Here is a 20380-nt window from a genome sequence, read left to right on the forward strand (position 1 = left end):
CGGGTGTCTGTGTCTGTGACATTGGCCGCGTGGGTAGTCCACACCCTGCTCGTGGACCCCAGGGGCACACACCTGTGACTCCCCGACCTTCTGTGACACCCCGCCCCTGGAGCTGCCCTCGGGTCACCTCCCTGTCCTCTGCATGTTTACCTGGCTGTGTTTGGTTTCTAAGGGAAGGCGGGACGTGTGCTGGGCCCCCACCCATGCCATCTGGGTCCTGCAGCCGTCCTCTTCCTCAGCTGTGTTCTCGTACACAGGGCAGAGGGTGCGGCCACTGAGACGGAATGGCCTATGACACTGCTCAGGCACTGTCCCTGGGATGGCCCTCCAGGGAGCGAGGCCCTGTTCCTTCCCAGGCACCAGCGGTGCCTTCCTCCCCTGCCCACCCCTCAGCTCCAGCTACGAGGGTTTGTGGGGTCCCGGGTGAGGACTTGCCGGCTACGGTACTGCCCACCATGAGGACAGGCGTGCTCCTGCCCGTCCACCCTGGAATGTCCACCACCCACTGTGCCCGCTGTGACCTGACTGACTCCCTCCTCAAGCCTGTCGCAGCCTCGGAGGAGCCTCCTCGTGACGCCCACCTCTCTTTGTCCTGGGGTCTGTCACACACCCCCTGGACAAGTGTCTTGATCAGGACTGGTGTGTGGAGGGAAGGAAGGAGTGGGCCGTGTCGGGGTCTCTGGGGGTCACATGCCACGGCCCATAGCAGGTGTGTGAGGCTGGGTGCGGGGACAAGAGGCTAGAAGGCTTCCTGCCGCCTGCAGCACCCCCTCACTGCTGAGCAGGAGGGGGCACAGCCAGAGACCTCCCCCTTGGGACTCGTGATTTGGATAGGAAAGCCCTCCCCGTGGCCAACCTCTTAACCAAGACAGACCATGGCTACCTGGGATGAAGGGAAGATTTTCCAGTATGGTGTGGACCTGCCTTGATCCCACCCTGGGCCCAAGTAGAAGCCATGCTGCTTTGCGTTGCTTTGAGAGGCCCACTCACCTGTCTACCTCTCAGGGACTCACTGTCAAAATGCAGCCATGGCAGCATCCCTCCCGGGACGTGCACGTGCTGGCTAAGCTCCCGCCCTCCCACGTGGCCGTCTCCAGAGCTTATGGAGCTAGCGTGTCCGCAGCGTAGCCCACCCGCCCACCACTGGTAGTCGGGCCTGCCCCCGCCCGCTCTAAGTCCCACCAGGACCGAAAGCGTCCCCGCCAGGAGCTCAGCCTACCCAGGGAAGGGCGGACGGAAAGACCGCGGCGAGTGGGGGTCGTCCTGTCCACGCCTCCCCCTGAGCAAGTGGGCGGCACTTCTGAGCTCCCTGATTTCTGAGCACAGCGTTGTTCCCACATCTCTGCTGCTGGCCCCCCTCCCGTGTGTCACACAGGGGTAGACTGGGATGCATTCATGTGCAATAAAATTCACCCTTTTTTTAAACTTTTACTGTTATGTGGTGCTGTGGGTGGAACCCAGGATCTCACACATGCCAGGTGGCTGCACTGCCCCATCTCTTACCCTTTGAAAGTGTACAAATCCTGTGGTTTTTAAAATATATTTATAATGTAGTGAAGTTGTCAGTTTTTGATTCCAGGATATTTCCATCATCCCTAGAAACACCTGGTCCCCATGAGCAGCCACTTCCTATATCCCTCCCTGAGCCCCAGCACCCACGAATCCACTGTCTGCCTCCGTCAACATTGCCTGTGCGTGGGGCCACACGACGTGTGTCCTTCAGTGTTTGACTTCTGAGCACCGTGTCCCAGGGGCCATCCACTGTACTGCGTGTTGGTGCTGCGTCCCCTTTTAGGCCAAAGTAGTACTCCAGCAAGGAGTTGACTGTAGTTTGCTCCTCCTGCCTGCTGCCCTGGCCCCTAGGTTGTTTCTGTTTTGTGCCTGTTGGGAGTAAGCCTGCTGTGAACATGGCTGGCCAAGAGTCTCTCTGCACCTTTCCGAGTTCTCTTGACCTGGGTCATGTGGTGACTCCCTGTGTAGCACATGAAGGACCTGCCAGACAGTTTTCCAGAGTGGCTGCCCCGTGCTGCATCCCCCAGCAGTGTGCCAGAGTTCCAGTTTCTCACGCACGCATTCATGTGTCTGAGTTACTTTTCTCATTGTTGAGACAAAATATCCAACACCCAAAGTTAAAGGAGGAAGGGTTTATTTGGCTCGGTTTGTAGAGGTTTCAGTTCATAGCTGGCGCCAAGACTGGGTGGCATGGTACAGGGGCATCGCAGAGCAGGCAGGCAGAGGGCAGCAAGCAATAAACGACAGCCCTCTTTCTGTCCCTTATGTTCATCCCAGCTGCCCACCCTAGGGGTGGCACTCACACCCAGAGAACTATGACAGACTGATCAGTAGACCAAGTAACCACACAGCCTTAATCCCAGCATCGCACACTCTAGATCCAGCCACCTCTGAAAAAGCCCCACCTATGACATGAGGCTTTGGGGGACATCTGGACACAAGCCGCACACATGTGCATGTGTGTAGATTTTAGCCGTCCTCGTGGATATGAACTGAGTTTCCCTGTGCATTACGCTAATGATGAGTGATGCTGGACTAGGTTTTGTGTGCCTCCTGGTCACTTGTACACCTTTGGGAAAACGTGTTTAGGTCTTTCATTTGTTTTCTAATTGTGTTGTCTTTGTACTGCTGAGTTACAAAAATATTTTTTATGTATTACATATTATGAGATGAATGACTTAAAAATATGATCTCCCATTCTCTTGGCTGTCTTTTTACCCTTATAAAGACCTTGATTAGTGTCTTCACAAGTTTTATAAATTTTTTTTGGTGCCATGAATCCAAGTCAGGATCTCACACTTGCCAGGCAGGTGCTGTACCACTGAGCTATATCCCCAAGATTTAGCTCTGTCCCCAAGATTTATAATTTTGATGCAGTTCAATTATGTATTTTTTTTCTTCTGCCTGTGCCTTTGGCGTCTCATATAAGAAAATTTGCCTAATCCCCAGTGATGAGTCCATGGTTTTCTTTGGAGAGTTTCATAACTTTGGCTCTTACATTTAGGTCTCTGGTCGATTTTGAGTTATTTGCTGCATGTGGTGTGAGGTAGGGATCTCATTGCATTCTTTTGCATATGACTGTCCAGTTGTCCCAGCAGCATTTTTTTTTTTCTGGGTTTTTTTTTTTTTCTGATACCCGGAATCGAACTCACGACCTTGCGCTTGCCAGACAGGCTGCTGAGCTAAATCCCCAGCTCCCCCAGCAGCATTTGTTGAAGAAACTTCTCTGTCCTCATTGAATTCTCTGGCACCCTAGCCAAACACAAGCTGCTGTAAGTGCAGGCAGTCCTGGCCCTGGGAGCCTATGTCTCATGCTGTCTGAGCAGAAGCAGGGAGCCAAGGCTCCCTGGGGCTCTGCATTGCTCCCCAGGGCCATGTGTCTCAGAGCCTCAGTTTCCCCATTTGTCCATGACCCTGAGGGCTGAGTGGGGAAGCAGGTGCCAGGCTAGTGACAGTGGAGCTGTTGCCGGGGATTTTGGTGTCCAGGGAGTGGACTGCTTTGTACAGTTGGCTATACGTGATAGTTCATTTAGTTCGAGTGGGAGAAGGGAGAGAAGCAATGTGGGCCGGGAAGGAACACCAGGGGCAGTTGAGGGGTGCGGAGTGGGCAATCCCTGTCGTCCCTGCTGTCCCTGTCCCACCCATGCTGACACAGACGTCCCTGTTTCCTTTGTCCTAGGAGGAGCCGAGGAAGGTTTGCTTCACCTATGACCTGTTCCTGAACCTAGAGGGCAACCCGCCCGTGAACCACTTGCGTTGTGAGAAGCTCACCTTTAACAACCCCACCACGGAGTTCCGCTACAAGCTGCTCATGGCTGGCGGGGTGAGTGCGTCTGTGGGGTCCCCTCCCCGCTCCCCAGCAGCCGTGGGTAGTTGGCATCATCCACACAAGACTGCCATGTGCCCAGGCCAGAGCAGGACCGCTGCAGGCTGTGGCCACTGAGGAGCTCTTGTGGCCGGAGCACACTGCCTGCCACATCTGTCCTCAAGAGCCACCCAGCAAGATGCCCGCGTGCTGCTCTGAGTGGAGCTCTGGGCACTCGGTGCCCGCAAGTGGGCAGGTATAGAGGAGGCAGTGCAGGCCGAGGTCACGCAGCGTGTCTAGGTGCCAGGCGCCGGCCGTAGGGCTGGACCGGGGGCTAGGGGTGTGCGCGCGCGGTGTATGGTGCTGTGGGGAGGGGATGGTGTGGCTGCTGTGTGTGTTGGGGTGGGGCGCACGGTGGTGTGGAGTACGCGGCGTGTATGTACGGCGCACAGTGTGATTGTGTTGTGGGGAGTGTGTGGGGTGTGGGCGTGGAGTGTGTGTACGGTGCACAGTGAGCATTGTGGGGAGAGTGTGGGGAGTGTGTGGGGTGTGGAGGTGGTGGGGTTTGTGTGGAGTACATGTGTTCCTGTGCGCACGGATGAGGCCTGTGTGAGGGCAGTGTGTTCACAAGCTGTGTGTGCGGTGTGGGCATGAGGTGTGTGCGCACATGTGGGCCCCCCCCCAGGTACACGTGGGCAGTCCCTTCATCAGTCACGCGGGTGGGTCTTAGGAGCGACACCTCCTCCTGAGGGAGCCAGCACGGTCCTGGAGAAGGTCTGCAAGGACCTGAGTCCTGCGTGTCCTGCCGAAGATCCCGCCTGTGGCTCGTGGTTCTGCCGCCCAGGGTGCTTCTTGCTGCAGCCCTGCTCCCACCTCCTGTTTGCGGCCTGTCTGCCACGGCATTCACAAGGCATTTGTGGGCGTCCCCAGTGTCACATCTGTGTGGGAGCCGCTGGCATTCCTGGGCGGTGCCCCTGCTCTAGGCTGGAGGAAGCGAGGCCTCTAAGGGCATCATCTAAACACGTAAAACTGTGTGGGGAGGCCAGGTGGGTCAGCGATCGGGGCCTGGCCAGAGGTGTTTTCTGGGCTCTGTCCCTTGGCCACAGCTGCCCGAGAAGCCGGCTGGCTGTCGGGAACTCTCTGGCCACCCCGGGCTGACAGCAGAGCAGCACACTCCAGCTGAGGACCAGCCTGGTCCCTGAACGGCCGCTCTCAGCCGGCTCCCAGGACTGGGTAACTGGCCCCGGGCTGGCTGGCCCGGAGCCCCGGGCATCCCAGGGACAGCACTGTCTGCCCCGTCACACGGCACATGGTCCCGGCGCTGCCATCCGGCTGCTGCGCTGCAGGAGCCCGAGCAAGGAGCCGCTCTGTAAGTCCCAGAGAGCTGCGAGCTGTCCCTTCCACTGTGGCTGCTTGGAGTTGTGGAGCTCAGACCAGAGCAGGTTTCCTACTGTCCTAGCCAGGCAGAGCCAGCCCCGCAGCCCCGAAGCTCTGCGGCCCAGCAGCTGTTTCTTGTCCTCCGGCCCTGGGCCGAGGGCCTAGCACAGCACCTGCAGAGGAGCGGGAGGCCAGCCCGCTCTTGCTTCCCCTTGCTCTGAGCACGCTGTCGAGGACAGACGCTGTTCCTGAGGGGCCGCTTAGGTCAGGGGACTTGATGGGCAGGATGAGGTCATGTGGGGAGGAAGAGGCCAAGGGTGCAAGGATGTTGCTATCCTTGAGGTAGGAGGACCTCATGTGGCTGGGCTCCTTGTCATCCTTGGGGCTGGGGCAGGCGTGGCCTCCGTGGACACCTCAGCGTCTCAGTGTTGTGGGCAGACAGGTTCTGTTGGCCGCCCGCAGCCAGGACAGCGCCGGGCTTGTTGCCCCATGACCGTGACTATGCGATATCAGCGGCCTCAGATGAAAGGGTTGGCTTGGTGACAAAGCCCGGGTGCTCAGGGTTACCAGGGCTGTTGCTCTTTCCAGGTTGAGTCTTTTTTTTTCATGGTGCCTTTTTCTTTTTTGTCCTGTCTTGCTGCCATCTGGACGGTGTCTGAACAGCTGCCGTGCTGTGTGTTGCTCGCAGTGTGGGTGTCTGGAGCCCTCACCCCGAGTGTTCTCTCCCTACCAGGCACCTGTTGTGGCCGGGCAGGTGTTTCCGAGAAGGACCCAGCCCCTTCCTCATCCGTAGCCTTCCAGCAGAGCAGGAGCCGGCCTTTCGCCCTCGGGCAGGTGCCCCTCTGCACCTCTGAGGTGGCTTAGGCAGGGATGCCTGCGGGCAGCTCCCATCACAGCTGCTGGTCTTCTGCCGTGCTCTTGGTCTTGGTCCTGGTCCCATCTTGGCCTCAGCTGTATGCTCACGCTGTGTTCAAGTCAGCTTCAGCTGCCTGCAGGTGGAGGGAGGGAGGCCGTGCCCGTCACCACGAGGTCCACCAAGCCACATCCACGCAGGCCCTCGAAGCTACTTGCTGTGCCGCGCGGCTGCCCTTTGGGATCCAGCCGGCTCCTGCCTTCCCCGCTCTGCCCCCGGCTCTCTAAGCCTCCCGTGGAGCTCAGCCTGCGGTCTCGGCTGCCTTCTTCCGCTTCTCCGCCTACACATTGCTCAAGTTTGCTTGGCTCGGTGCTGTCTCTGCCGGGCCTGACCAGTCATGGAGGCCACCGGTGCCCCTGGGCCCAGCCATCCTGGGAGCCTGGGCTTTCTCCTCGCACTCCTCACTTGGCACCCGCTCCCCAACAGAGAAAATACCTGCGATTCTTTTGGGAAGGCGGAACTCAGGCTCCCCTTCTCCCTGCTTCAAGAAGCAAGCTCCATGGCCTTGGGCCACAGCTGCCCCTTGCCTGTTGATAACGTCTGTCTCTTCTTTATCACTAGGTCATGGTAATGCCCGAAGGAGCAGAAACGGTGTCCAGGCCCAGTCCCGACTACCCCATGTTACCCACAATTCCACTCTCTGCCTTCTCTGACCCCAAGAAGACCAAACCATCCCACGGCTCCAAGGTTAGTGAGGTGGAAGGCCCAGTCTCGGGCAGATGCACAGTGCCCAGCTGCAGTCCCAGCTGGCGCCCCTCTGCCGACCTGGCCCTGCCACCCGGCCCTGCTCCCTTGGCATCTTGCTTCTTGAGCCCTCTCTGCCCCCCCTTACCGCTCACGCTCTCTTCTCCAGGATCGCAAGGCATAGGGCATGTGATTGAGGGCTCCTCGCCCATTCCTCTTGAGGCTGGGCCCACCAGGCCTCCCTTCCTGCCGAACCCTTGCTGCCTCAGACACTCAGCCCTGAGGCCATGGCTGACGATGCTTTCTTCGTGGCCAGGGCTGCCCACCTTCTCCGTCCCCTGCTCTGCTGTTCCCGGCTTTGCCCTGGCAGCGGCTTGCTACACCTTGGAAGGGGCGGCATGTGGTACAGGAGGGGGAGCAGACCCTGCCGATGAGGGCACACACTAGAGTCCTATCTCCACCTTGCTGTGCAGGTGGCACTCGGCCTTTCTGAGGCCCCTCTGGCTGATGCCTGTAAGGCAGTCGCACAACTAGAATGCTCTGGGGACAGCACTGCGCCCAGGAGCCAGTGTCCCTCCCTCTGTGACCGCATGCTTGGTTCAGGGCTACGTGGCCCTCAGGGCAGCTGCTGGCCGTCCTGTGACTGACCCCGTCTGTCCTCTTTTCATCTCCGCGTTCTTGCTCTCTTCCTGTGGGGTGTCGTGAGCCTGGGCGCCCGGGCCACCTTAGTCTTCCTGTGAGCCTTGCTGAAGGGTCATAAGGCCTGGGGTCGTTCTGGCTCCTCCCGGAAGGCCAGCAGGTCTTGGAAATCCTCAGGTGCCTCAGTATCTTGGAGCCGATTATGGCCCGGGGAGGCCTTGTATTAAAGGACAAGCCAGTCCTTGTCGGGCATCTTGGCATCTTCTCTCCAGCCACGACAATTCTTTTGATGCCCATGCAAGGTAGGAAGGGAAACAACTGCTGTTTCTTCTGCCACGGTCACCTGACGCTCTGGAGGAAACATTCTCCCAGGTGGCGGGGCCCCTGACCACAGGGCTGCTTCTCCAGAGGCTTCGTGTTTTGCCAGTGCCTCCGTCCGGGAGCCACAGCCCAATGGTGTCTGCCGGGCCCAGAGGCTACGGGTGGCACCTCTGGCCCTGCTCTGCCTCTCAGGGGCCCTCCCCAGCATCGCTAGGCGTGACAGAGGAGGTGGCTGCGGGGGAGCCCTGCCGAGGTGCTTCTCTGGGGGTGGCTTTCCAGGAAGCCCCACGCTCACCACCACGGGTACCGTGTGTTCCCTGTGGGCCCCGGCCTATGAGCAGCCTCTCCTTGTTTGGGCCCTGACTCTTCTCTTCTATGTTGGTCGTGCGCTGCCGCGGCCTGGGAAGCCCAAGTGGCAGTCACGTGCTCGGGAGAGTGGCGTCCCATACAAGTCTGTGGGCCAGGCCACTGAGCAGAGTGCCTGTCGCAGTGTGCATGGGTCGGCCTCTGGTGGATCTGCTGAGCTGAGATAGCGGCAGGGAGAGGGGGCCCCGCAGGTGCCGTGGGACAGAGAGCCCGGCCTTGGGCCTGCTCACCTGCAGCTGCTGGACTCCCCTGTTCCCTGTCAGCACCAGGTACCCAGTCTGCTTGGCTTTTCCTACAGCTTCGCTCCTAACTATTTCGTGGCTGTGGGCGGCTTTGAGAATAGGACTCACGACCCTCACTTGTGTGTTCATTGTGAGTTTCAGAAAACGGAGGGAGCCTCACCCACCCCTGGGAAGGCTCCTCCAGGCCGGTGCTCGTGGCACCCCGGGAAGTGCTGTGAGGCCACTGGGATGCCCTTGGGGTTTGCTGTCCATCTGTCCCTTATGGCTGTGACATGGGGGTACACGTGGCCTCCTCTGCTTCTTGCCTCCCTCACAGCTCACAGGCAGTGGAGCTACTTTTCAAGTGGACCCCAAGGGGTCACTCTTAGGCTCAGTGCTGTGCCAGGCCAGCTGTGGTGGCTCCGAACATGCACTGCCGTGCGCATCTGCCCGTCTCCTTAGCCCTGCCGTGGGTTGTGAGTTACACGCTGGTGGTAAACTGCGCAGATCAGAGGTATGGAGGCAGCTGTGTGGGTCCTGCAGGTGGCTCTGAGAGCAGGTGTCAGAGGCCCCTCCTGCTGCCGGCTGTTGATCTGCCCGTCCTGTCCACTCAGTGGGTCGCCTCTGTCCTCTGTGACGCTCCTCGCTGGCTCACGGGAGCCCACCAAGTGCCGTTGGTCTCTGCACCTTTGGAGCTGTGAGGCTGCTGGGCAGGTGCTGACAGCCCTGGGCAGTCCCTAGGTGTGCAGGGTGACACCAGGAAGACAGGGCTGAGGGGACAGAGCTGGGGTCGGGCGGACACACACACCTGGGTCTACCAGGCCGCATCATCAGCCCCGGAGGTAGGTGTTCTCTTGCCCCTTGGGTCAGAAAAACTAGTGGTGGAGGTAGTGGAGCCAGTGTCACAGGCCTAGCTGATGTGCCCCAGGCAGGCTCCACCCTCGGAGTGACCAGGAACAGCCTCTGTTCTCAAGGCCTGGCAGCTGTGTGCCCTGTGCGGTGCCCGCAACCCCGCAGGCGCTCGGTGAACACCCACCGCCTGGATCTGGGGAGCAGCCGGGCAGCGGGCCCCGGGACACCTGCAGGAGAAGGGCTGAGAGGGCTGGGGAAGGGGCCTCCAGGGCCGGGCAGGCCTCCCGCCTCCTGGCTGTGGGCAGCAGCAGGTGTGGGCGCAGTGGCCACAGGGCCCTTCTTGTGTCTGACACACTATGCTCCTGCATCTCAGGATCTTCGCCTGCAGTTGCTGGGACCTGCTGCCCTGCTTGTAGTGTGACTGCTCTCGTAGTGTGACCCACCTCCTGCCGTGCTTCTTACTTGCGGATGATCTCCTCTAGCTGAGTCTCTTTCAGGTGGATCTCGCTTGGTTGAGGCCAAAGGGTGGCGGAGCCGGGCAGGCGCGATGGCGGCTGACTGTGTCTCCCCCTGCTCCCCCTGCTCTTGGCATCTGTTGCAGGACGCCAATAAGGAGAGCAGCAAGGCCTCTAAGCCGCACAAGGTGACCAAGGAGCACCGTGAGCGGCCCCGCAAGGACTCGGAGAGCAAGAGCTCCTCCAAGGAGCTGGAGCGTGAGCAGGCCAAGAGCTCCAAGGACGCCGTGCGCAAGCTGGGAGAGGGCCGGCTGCCCAAGGAGGAGAAGGCCCCGCCCCCCAAGGCTGCGTTCAAGGAGCCCAAGATGGCCCTGAAGGAGACCAAGCTGGAGGGCATGTCCCCCAAGGGGGCGCCCCAGCCCTCGGCCCTGCCCAAGGCTTCCAGCAAGCGGCCAGCCCCCGCGGACTCGCCAAAGCCCAGCGCCAAAAAGCAGAAGAAGAGCAGCTCGAAGGGGTCCCGGAGCGCTCCCAGCACCTCACCCCGCACCTCGTCTTCCTCCTTCCCGGACAAGAAGCCGGCCAAGGACAAAAGTGGCCCTCGCATGGAGAAGGTGAAGGCCGAGAGCGAATCCAGGGAGGCCCGCAAGGCCCTGGAGGTAGAAGGCTCCAACTCAGAGGATGAGGCCTCCTTCAAATCCGAGGTGAGCGCACCGCCTCTCCTTATCCCCAACCAGCAGACTAGGGGGCGGGGGGCCGAGGTGCAGGATGTGGGCAGGGCACGGAGCCTAGGGCTGAGGCCCGGTCTGTGGCCGCTCCCACTGATTGTCGCTCTGACCAAGTTATCGTGCTTCACTGAGCCTCAGTTTCCCCTTCTGGCAGGGTGATTGGGCCTGTCACATGAGAATGGCCCTAGCATGGACCGTAGTTAATGGCCATGGTGGCGTCTGCCAGTGGCTCTGGCAGGCTTCACTGGCGCCTGCCTTGGTCCAGAGCTCTGGGCCTGTGCTGCCGCCTCCCTGCATGCGCTGGGCCCAGGTGGCAGCTTCCGGGGCCAGGCAGGTAAACGTGTCTCATGGTAGCGTCCTTCCCAACCACTGCATGGTTGGCCCAGTAAGGCATTCACATTCTCGGCCCTGCGAGCTTGTGTCCTACTCTTCCTGTTCAGCCGTTTAATGGTGGTAATTGGGCCACTTGCGGTTCCTGCCCAGGTGGGTCGGAGGCACTGTCACCCTCTCCCACCCACCTGCAGCAGCATGTCCGCAGCTCTTGGGAGACTGTGGTCAGGGGTGACTTGAGCCACACAGCTACGGCCAGGTCCTCGGCCTCCAAGCTGGACCTCCTTTGAGGCTTCTGATGGTGGCACTGTCTGCGCGCTCTGGTAGCACCTGGCATTCAGAGAAGCAGCGCTCACATGAAAGAACACAAAGGCTGGCCGTGGCCTCCCTTCCCCTCCTGAGACAGGACTCTGCCACCAGGGCCACCTTGTGCCCCTCCACTTGGAAGTAGTTCTCAGAGGTGAAGCTTTCTGGTTGTGTAGCTTCCTAGGTTTCTGGCTGCGCTGCTTTCCCGAGCACAGGGCTTACGGGGCGGCACAGGGTTTCCGTGGAGGTGGCAGCACTTGCTGGAGGTGACCGTTTGCCTGTAGGTGACAGCACATCCTCCTGGGTGCACACACAAGGCAGATGGGGCCCAGCCCAGAGCGTCTCGTAGCCAGGGACCTCGACGTGGTGTGGCCCGCCGGCGCTCCTTGGCTGTGTCTCTGGGCGGCTGCCTGTCCCCTCTTGCCTGCACCGGAGTCTTGGGTGGGGACAGCTGTCGGTGGGCTCTGGTCTCCTGACTAGGAGTCACCAGGCAAAGATTCTACACCTGCGGCCAGCGCACATCACGTTGGCAGGTGGTGGAGGCTGGCGCTGCTTAGGCCCTGCCCTGCCCGCTTCACTTTCAGTTCTGCGCTGATATCAGAGAACACTTGTGTTGTGTAGGGGCTTCTCTCTGCCTGGGACACCGTGACTCTGAATGGGGCTAGACTCCATCCTTGTGGCCCTGAGACGCATTGTTCCCGGAAGCCTGGGCTTCCCCGGGGCACCCTGTGCCCTGCCTGGCTTCCCAGTGGTCTGAGCCCCAGGCCAGCAACAGCAAGGCCAGACAGTCTCTGATTTTTCCTGACAAGGGGCCCCAGCCAGGCACGGACGCCTGCAGCCAAAGATGCGGTACTGTTTCCTGACCCTTGGGGGACCCTTGCCTGGGGCCACACTGCTGGAAAGCTGGGAGTTCCCCGGACCAAACTCTACCACCTCCTCATCTGCTAGCGCCCAGCCATGCACAAAGTGGCCACAGGCAGCCTCCCGTCCACATCTTGGGCCCAGCTCCCCAGTGCCTCTGGCGGCTGCTTGTGGGTCTCCTTGGTCCTTGGGGTTCCTGAGCCAGCAGATCCCAACTGCTCAAGGGCCAATTGTGGACGAGGAGTGCTTGCTCCCACAGCTGCTGACCGTAGCACTGCCTCCAGGCCTTTGGGGCTGGGACCGTCTCCTGGCTCTGTCCCCCTTCTCCTTGCATGTGCGCAGGGAAGGGCAAGGGGGGCTGCAGAGCTCGTGTGGCGTCACCCTCTGCCAAGGGCAGCGTCCTCGCCGCCCCGTGCAGCTCACAGCCAGCCCCTCCCCCCAGTGAGCGCATGCGCAGGAGCAGAGGGGTCTGGGAGAGAGCAGTGCTGTGCCCATGGGCAGCTCCTTCACAGAAGGGGAAACCGAGGTTTAAACTGGGGACTTGTTGCAGTGTTCTGAAGCTAACTGAGAAAGCTAAGGTTACAGTGGGGGCCCCGGGGGCAGCCCGCTCTTACTCATCACGTTCCTCACCCTCACCCCCGAATGTGTATCCAGAGTTATTCTCAAGAGCAGCGTGAGGCGGGCTGGGGATGTAGCTCAGCAGGGCAGTGCTTGCCAGGCAATCGCAAGATCCTGAGTTTGATTCCCAGTACAAAAAAGGTGGAGGTGCGGCCTAAAGAGCTGGACTGTTTGTCCAGGCTCAGCTCGTGTGCTGGGGGACCTGGCCACGCTGCGTGCTGCCTCCTGAGTGGCCTCGGTCAAAGGGCACAGGGTCCACGGGAAGCCTGGTGGCTGCATCTTCAGGGCAGGGTCCCCAGGGAGCTCTGTGTGCCACTGGGAAAGTGGGCAGGAGCGGTTTTGACTGGGCGCACTTGGAGGCTGCGGCCTGGTCACGCCTGAGGCCTCCCCTGCTTTTCTCTCCAGCAGGCAGCTCCAGTGCTTTCTGCCCAGCCTGGGAGACTGACTGACTGGCGTCTGTCCATCTCCCTCTGCTCTCAACAGCAGGAAGGGGCTAAAGCACTTAGTTCCCTGGACAGCCCCAAGTGGAAGGGCTTGCTAGGTGCCCGGCCCACACGGGCTGCCCATTGTGGCCCAGCCTCACCATGGAGCTGGGCCTGAGGTGGGCCCCTGCTCTACGCACTGAGCCACATGTCCACGGGGCTAAGACGCAGCCACAGGGGCACAGGCACACACCCATGTGCTCGCTTACCGCCCCCATAGTTCCCTGGGCATCTTACCCAGTGTGCGCATCGCTTTTGCTTTGACTTTATTGCCCCTGGTGACTCAGTCGGGTGCAGAGCTGCAGGAGGAGGACAGCCAAGCCCCAGGTGTCTGTCCACCACGGGGATACGCCCTTCTTCAGCAACTGGGCAACTGGCGGCAACACCCAGGTGGGCCACAGGGCAGCGTGGGGATCAGAATGAGAAGATGGGCTCCTCGCCAGGTTTCCCATTCCCACCTGTGACCGCAGCCGGGCCCTGCTCCCTGGAGGCTGGCAGGGCCCGCAGCCCGTCACTGCGCCGAGCTCAGGCCCCCCATGGGAAGGGCACCCTGGTGCAAGCCCGAGGTTCCCTGGCACTGAGTGATGTGGCACCAGCTCCTTGTGGGGTCTTGAAAAAGCTGACACGTCACCTCGGGGATGCCGTCGGGGAGGGTGGTCGGCATCCCACTGTCTGAGGGCGTGTACCCCGCCCTCCTCTCCTCTGCCCTGAGAGATGACTGTATTTTCCCTTCCTGTCCCTGCCACCGCTGTCCGGGTGCAGTCCGCACAGTCAAGCCCATCCAACTCGAGCTCCAGCTCTGACTCCAGCTCCGACTCAGATTTTGAGCCTTCCCAGAACCACAGCCAAGGTGGGTGAGCAGGCAGAGGCCGAGGCTGGCAGGGGAGAGGCGGCACGGTGATTGGGGATTTGAGTGCTCGTACCTGCGCTCTCACGAGAGGGATCCACTGGATCCGCGCGGGGGACTTGGTGGTGGCTGGCCGGAGGCTGTGGAGGCTGAGCCAGGGACCCTCACCTGGCTGTGTGCAGGCCCTTGGGACAGGGTGCTCAGCGTCCTGGGCCCCGCAGACCTACGCAAGTCCCTGGCGGCTGGAGAGCTGGTGCTGCAAAGCAGAACAGAAACAGGGCCAGACCTTTCCCCAGGTCTAGGCTGAGACCCTTCCCTGCTACAGCCCAGGTGTCTGCCCCCAAGAGACGGCACTGGCCCCAGCAGGCCGGGCAGCGTGCCTCCCCGGCAAGGCTCATCGGCCCCTGCCCGGCCACCCCAGCCTGTCCTGCCCACCCACCGCATCTTGTCTGAGGTGCAGGCTCTCCGTAGCCTGGGGCTCCGGATATCCAGTGGCCACCCGGTGGCCACCAGGTGGCCCCGAGGCCTGGGCCACCCCTCTGCATGTTGTCTTGCTGCAAGCTGCCCGTGGGGCTTTTTGTGGGAGGGCACAAGCCAGCCCTGGAGTGGGGGCCCTGGGGACTAGGCAACCTGCAGAACACAGCACCCTCAGACCCAAAGCAGGTCTTCTGGTGGGTTGGAAGACCTGTTTCCAACCCTCCCCCCACCCCCATGGCTAGAGTCCTTCTAGTGGTGCAGGGGAGGGAGTGTACGCCTGGCCTGGAGTCCATGCGTGGGCTGGGGGATGGGGTCCTTGACGCCCACACGCTCTGTGCTCCTATCATTGGGTTAGGGAGGGGACCTACTGAAGGGGAGTCATGTGACCAAGGTAATTGAGGGCTTTGTGTCCCTCTGTTGCCTTGGCAACAGGAATATAAACCAAGATGCCGTCTGTAGGGGACTGGAACTGGGTGCCTCTGGAGAAAGGGGAGGACGGTAGGCCGGGAGCAGCGGTTGGGGTTCCTGAGGGGCTGGGCAGGCCCGAGTAGGGGTGACGGCTGGGCGGTGGGCCTGCGGCCCTGGCTCCTGTGCCCTCTCCGGCGGAGCCTGGCTTGGCCTGGGTGCTCAGGAGCCTCTGATCTCTGATCTGGCTTCAGTGATGGAGGGTCCCGGTGGTCCCGCTGCAGGCCAGGGGCCTGGGGTCTGTGAAGAGGGCCAGGAAGGTAAGGGAATTAGGGGCCTTTCTCAGGGATTGGCAGGGGGGACATGGGCACGCACTTGTGTGTCATTTGGGGTCATCAGTGTTGAGAAGTTGCTGTGGGCGTAGGGGAGGCACCCCAGAGGCCCATCGGAGCCCTGCTGTCCCCACCCCCCAGGGCCCCTGCGCTCCATGGTGGAGGACCTGCAGTCCGAGGAGTCGGATGAGGACGACTCTTCATCGGGTGAGGAGGCCACTGTCAAGGTGAACCCAGGCCGGGATTCCAGGTGACTGGGCCAGCGGGAGGTAGCAGGCACTGGTGGTGACCAGGGTGACCGGGGCCTACTGCGATGGGGAGGCCTAGAGGATGGCCTGGGGCCGAGGGTCCCCACGGAGGGCCCAGTTGGGGTCAGGTCCCCAGTGTGAGGGAACACCTGAGCCCACTGGATGTTGGGGCTCCAGATGACCCCATGCCACCTAGACACTGCATTGGCCGGCTGGCCAAAGTCTTCCATCGCAGAGGCCCCGAGGAGGCACCCCTCGGTGTGGCAGAAGGGGTGGTTGCCACGGGGAGGACCTGTGCCCTCTTGAGCGGGGCAGTGCTTGAGCCCTGGGGAGTCCTGTGCCCAGGCCCCCAGCCCCCAGCCCTTGCCTACGCATTTGTGCCGCAGATACCCTGGTGTGGGTAGAAGGGCTGTGTGCCCTTTGGGTGCCCCAGGTCCGTGGAGAGCTCCCAGCTGTATGCAGGCACTGGGTTTTTGGTCTCCTGAAGACCCTGGCCTCGGCGCAAATGAGAGATTCTGGGCTTGTCCAGGGCGGGAGTGACGGCTAGGCGCAGTAGAGGGCTGGGTCAGGGCCAGAGTCCCCTCTCCAAGAGCCTGAGGCCTCCGGTCTCCAGGGCTTCTGTGAGTTGGCACCTACATCCGTCCACGCCACAAGCCACAGGAGGTTTAACAGACTCTTGCAGCCATTCTATTACTGGTTTTTAAAAAACCAACAAAAACAACGCCATCCTGAAAGCCAAGGTCTGACAGTCTTCGCTCAGGTCTGCTGTGTGCCAAGGCTCCCAACCCGGTTCCATGCAGGCTTCTGCCGCGGGCACAGTGGGTTCCTACGGGGCAGTGTGGAGTCTGCTGGTACTGAGAGATTGGCAGGCACCGTCCTGATGTATGGGCAGGCAGCAGTGTGGAGACCTGACCAAAGAGGCTCCTGGCATCCCCTCCTTGCGGGGCCCTGGCTGGGAGCTCACTGGTGGCAGGGCTGAGCGGCTGCTGTCCCTGCACCTTCTGGGGAGGGGCCTCGGGTGCGGGGTCACAGCGGGTGCTGGCGAGGCCCACCTGCTGGAAGCAGCAAGAGGCAGCATGAGGAGCAAGCAGGAGGCTGTCGTGTTGCCCTGGCAACCAGAGTCTGACCTGGAGTTGGGTCCTCGGGCCAGAGCAGGGCTCCTGGGAAGAGCCTGGCGCTCGCTGTGGGAAGGGTTGAATGGAGGGCACAAGCTGCACCTGGTTAGGGAGCAGGACAGGAGCCAAGAGGTGGTCACACTGCCCAGTCCCAGCCTGCAGAGGGTCCCCTCGTGTCCTGGCACTTCCTTTAGTAGCCTGGTGAAGGGGACAGCCCCTTCCCAGGCAGAGAGAGGGAAGTGTATTAAACACGTCAGGTAGCAGTTGTTGGGGCCTTTACTGGCTCGAACTCAGAGTGACAAAACAGGAACTGGACGCAGAGACTGCCTAGGCCGTTGTGCACGCCCGCGGGGGTGGGCGCACCCCGCAGAGGGGCTGGGGTACCGCTCAGTGGTGAGCACCTGCCTGGGTGAGGCCAGGGTCAAGTGCTCAGGGCACCGCTGGGCAGCACGTGTCACCCAGACTGAGGAGAAGCCACAGGGTTCGCTGCTGATCAGCACCGCCCTGCCATGGCCAGAGTGATCCTGTGTGGCTGCAGATCAGAGCTCAGTCCCCGCGCGCAGCCTCCTCTTACGGAGGAGGAAACAGGCGGAGGTTGAGACCTGCCCCCAGGCCGCACACCTTCGCTGGATGCTGCATAGCACCCCAGGGCCGGCATGGCAACGCTAGGGCTGGGGGCCTCCCGCAGGCCGCAAACCACCTCGAAGGGCGGCACCGGCGGGGGGAGCGCCCTCGGGCTCGGTGCTCCCAGGGCCTGGCCTGATGCAGCTCCCTGTGGGGTCCAGGTTGAGCTTCAGCGACAGCGAGAGCGACAACAGCGGTGACTCCTGCCTGCCTGGCCGCGAGCCCCCACCTCCGCAGAAGCCGCCCCCACCCAACAGCAAGGTGAGGGCGCCCAGGGAGGCTGGGCGTGGTGGGGGGTGGACAGGGCTGGGGGTGGACAGAGCGAGGGCTCAGCAGACTCTTGGGTCTCCCGCAGGCATCGGGCCGGAGGAGCCCTGAGCCCTGCAGCAAGCCTGAAAAGATCCTCAAGAAGGGAGCCTACGACAAGGTGACCGCGGGCCCGCGGGCAGGGGTGGGCTGGCCCCCCTGCAGCGGCCGCACTGGCTGGGGAGGGCTGGCCAGGGGGGGGGGCCTGCTGGGCTGAGGCTCGTCTGCCCCCTCCCAGGCCTACACAGACGAGCTGGTGGAGCTGCACCGGCGGCTGATGGCGCTGAGGGAGCGCAACGTGCTGCAGCAGGTAGGCCGCCGGAGCCCTCCTCCCGCAACTCCCTCTGCCTCCAGGCACTGAGGCCCCGCCCCCTCTTGCAGATCGTGAACCTCATTGAGGAGACCGGCCACTTCAACGTCACCAACACCACCTTCGACTTCGACCTCTTCTCCCTGGACGAGAGCACCGTGCGCAAGCTGCAGAGCTACCTAGAGGCCGTGGCCACATGACCCTGGGTGGGAGCTGGGCCCTGCCCCCCGCCGGGGTCCTGGGAGGCCACGCAGGCCCCACCTGCCTCCCTTCTCTCCACGCACCGCCTACAGCACTGCCTTAGCGACCGCCCCGCCCGGCCCTCACAGCCAGCTGCACTTTCCTGGGTGGCTCCCGAGTGCCCTGGGCCGTCTGGTGGGCACCCGGGCACAGTCACCCGGGCACAGCCACCCGGGCGCCCCTTGGAGGGCGGTTTGTGCAGAAGGCAGAGCTGGGCCTGGTTCCCAGAAGAGAAAGTAGCTCACGCAGAACGGGCGTGGCTGAGGGCCCCCAGCTCCGCCTTGCAACTGCGGGCCTCTGAGCAGCCGGCCGTCCTGTGCGCGGCGCCCCCAAACGGTTCAGAAGGTGCCGGGGCTGCAGGCCCTCGGAGGCCCGTGAGGTCTGCGGCCGGCCAGGCCGGCCCGTCTGTACAGCTGTCTGTGTATTATATATATGTGCGCTGCGTGTGTTCCGGAGCGGGTCCCGTGTGCGTTTCTGTGCCGAGCTGCACGTGGGGGGTGGGGGGTGGGGGGGCTTGTAGGTTAAGATGTCTGTGGGGGTCTTGTCTCGGGCTGGCCCTCTCCAGGGCGCAAAGGGAGCCTCCCCCTGGTTCCAAGGATGCCAGGCTCCCAGGCCAGTGAACACTACAGCCGCTCCGGGGTGGCCTGTCCTCAGGGCCAGGGCCACACGTGTCAGCGCCTCGGGGCTCCTCCTCCATAGGACCCTCTTCCTTCACAGTCATCGATCAAGTCTTCGAACTTTGAACAAATGAGCTTTTGCCAAATAAGACGGGACAGTTTGTGTTGGGAGGCGCATGTGGGCCGCCTCCTCTCCAGCCGCGGCCTTCGCTTCCGCCAGGCCCAGCCTGGGACATTCTCCTGTCTGCCTGAGGTTCTCCAAGGGCCACGCCACTCAGCCTCACTGGGCCAGCAGCCCTGGTGCAGCGCGCCCGCCCCCGGTGGTCCCGGCCCCGGCCCTGTGCCTCCGGAACCCGTCCTGACTTCAGTCATTGCCAGTGTTGGTGCCCTGACCAAGGTGTGGCTGGGGGCAGTGGGGCCCCGGACGGCCCCGTGCCCTCTTCCCTCTCACTAGGTGCCCCTCTTTCCCGTTACGGGCTCAGAGGGAGGCCCTGGCCTCTTCCCTGAGTTCCCTGCTCCTGTCCCTGCCCTGAGTCCACCGGAACACTCCCCGGGGGACCCCTGCCTACAAGGCGTCGCCCACACCAGCATTGCTGGGGGCCCCCCACATTCTCGGGGAGAAGCCCGACAACTCCGCAGGGAGCTCCTGCAGCCCCTCTGGCCTCTGTGGCCACTCTGACTGCCCTCAGGCCCCGCTGCCACGTCCTCTTCCCAGGCAGGCCAGCAATACTCACGGCGGGTCCTTGTCACCGCCCCTCCGGGAACTCTCCAAGACATGGGACAGAAGGACCTGGCCCCCTGCTGTGGGGCCACATGCAGAAGCCTCAGCTCCAGGCAGTGGCCTTCCTCTTGCCTGAGGATCCTGAGAGCCCCACGGCGACCCGGGCTGGGCGCTTTGCCACCTTTGTGGTGGCATCTGGCCCTTCCCGCAGTATCCGGGACCTTCAGGAGCACCAACCCACTTCTCAGTTACCTCCTCTGGCCGGAAGGCCTCACCGCTGTCCTCCAGAGCCGCTCTGGGACCCGCCGTCTCCGTGACAGCCGAAGGAGACGGCTGCCCTGGTGAAGGGTGCACCAGGGCCCTGGCTGCAGCCTTCCCAGCGGCCCCACCCCACCCCCCCCGCCGGCGGTCATGGACAGCTGGGCCCGCGCGGGCTCTGGGGACATCTCCATAGGAAGGGGCCGGCGCCTTGTGATTGCCACATGTCCTGTGTTATGCCGCCTGTCCCCAGTGTAAACCCCGTGTTTCCTCTCCTGAATGAATTGTAAACTGACGCCAGAACACAAAAGGTATCGAATACCTTCCTTCCCCACAAGGGTTTTTAACCAAGAATGTGTCTCGCTAGGAACTGGACACTTAACCGGCCCAAGACCGACTCCTGGATCAAAGGACAAAGGAGACGTGTGTTTGTGATGAGTTGCAGGATTGTTTCTGTCCTGGATTTTAAACTTTTTGTTAAAATTGTGAAATTATGGAGGAGTTTTATAGAAAAAAAGTGAAATAAAGTCAGAATGGAAAGCAGACCTCTGCATCTGCACGGTGCCTCCCTGCTGTGTAACGGGAGGGGCGCGAGGGCTCTGCTTGCGTCCCAGGGCCTCCAGGTCAGCGCGGGAGGGGAAGGAGGCTGGTGTGAGGCTGGTGTGTGGCGGGGGCGGGGATGAGGTGGGTGCAGTTGGCGTCCTGGACGAAGAGGGCACCGCCAGAGACCCAGAGCAGGGCGGTGGCGGCAAGCAGCCGCGGGCCTGGGCCACGCCACGCTGGGCTCTGTCCTGGGAAGCAGGGGCAGGGTTGTGCTTGCAAAGCAGACTTGGCTTCCCTGGGTGAGTGGGTAGATGGGTGGTACAAAAGTGAATGGGCTTCATGGGTGCAGGGATACGTGGGTGGGTGAAGA

The 20380-nt window shown here is 62.0% G+C and overlaps 1 protein-coding gene across 1 annotated transcript in view; it reads left to right on the plus strand.

The window, feature by feature from the left end:
- The window catches only part of Mllt1 (myeloid/lymphoid or mixed-lineage leukemia; translocated to, 1), a gene marked incomplete at its 5' end in the record, with an annotated part of 46812 nt that extends 26800 nt beyond the window's left edge, over nt 1–20012 (plus strand). The window contains 9 exon segments of the mRNA XM_013505340.1: nt 3692–3835; nt 6669–6794; nt 9792–10346; nt 13730–13817; nt 15170–15278; nt 17177–17276; nt 17371–17442; nt 17560–17631; nt 17703–20012. Of these exon segments, the coding sequence (XP_013360794.1) occupies nt 3692–3835; nt 6669–6794; nt 9792–10346; nt 13730–13817; nt 15170–15278; nt 17177–17276; nt 17371–17442; nt 17560–17631; nt 17703–17831 (1395 nt within the window).
- Nucleotides 20013–20380: the final 368 nt, after the last annotated feature.

The sequence above is a fragment of the Chinchilla lanigera genome, unplaced genomic scaffold (genome assembly GCF_000276665.1).
Source record: "Chinchilla lanigera isolate Chin_1 unplaced genomic scaffold, ChiLan1.0 scaffold00094, whole genome shotgun sequence".
NCBI lineage: Eukaryota > Metazoa > Chordata > Mammalia > Rodentia > Chinchillidae > Chinchilla > Chinchilla lanigera.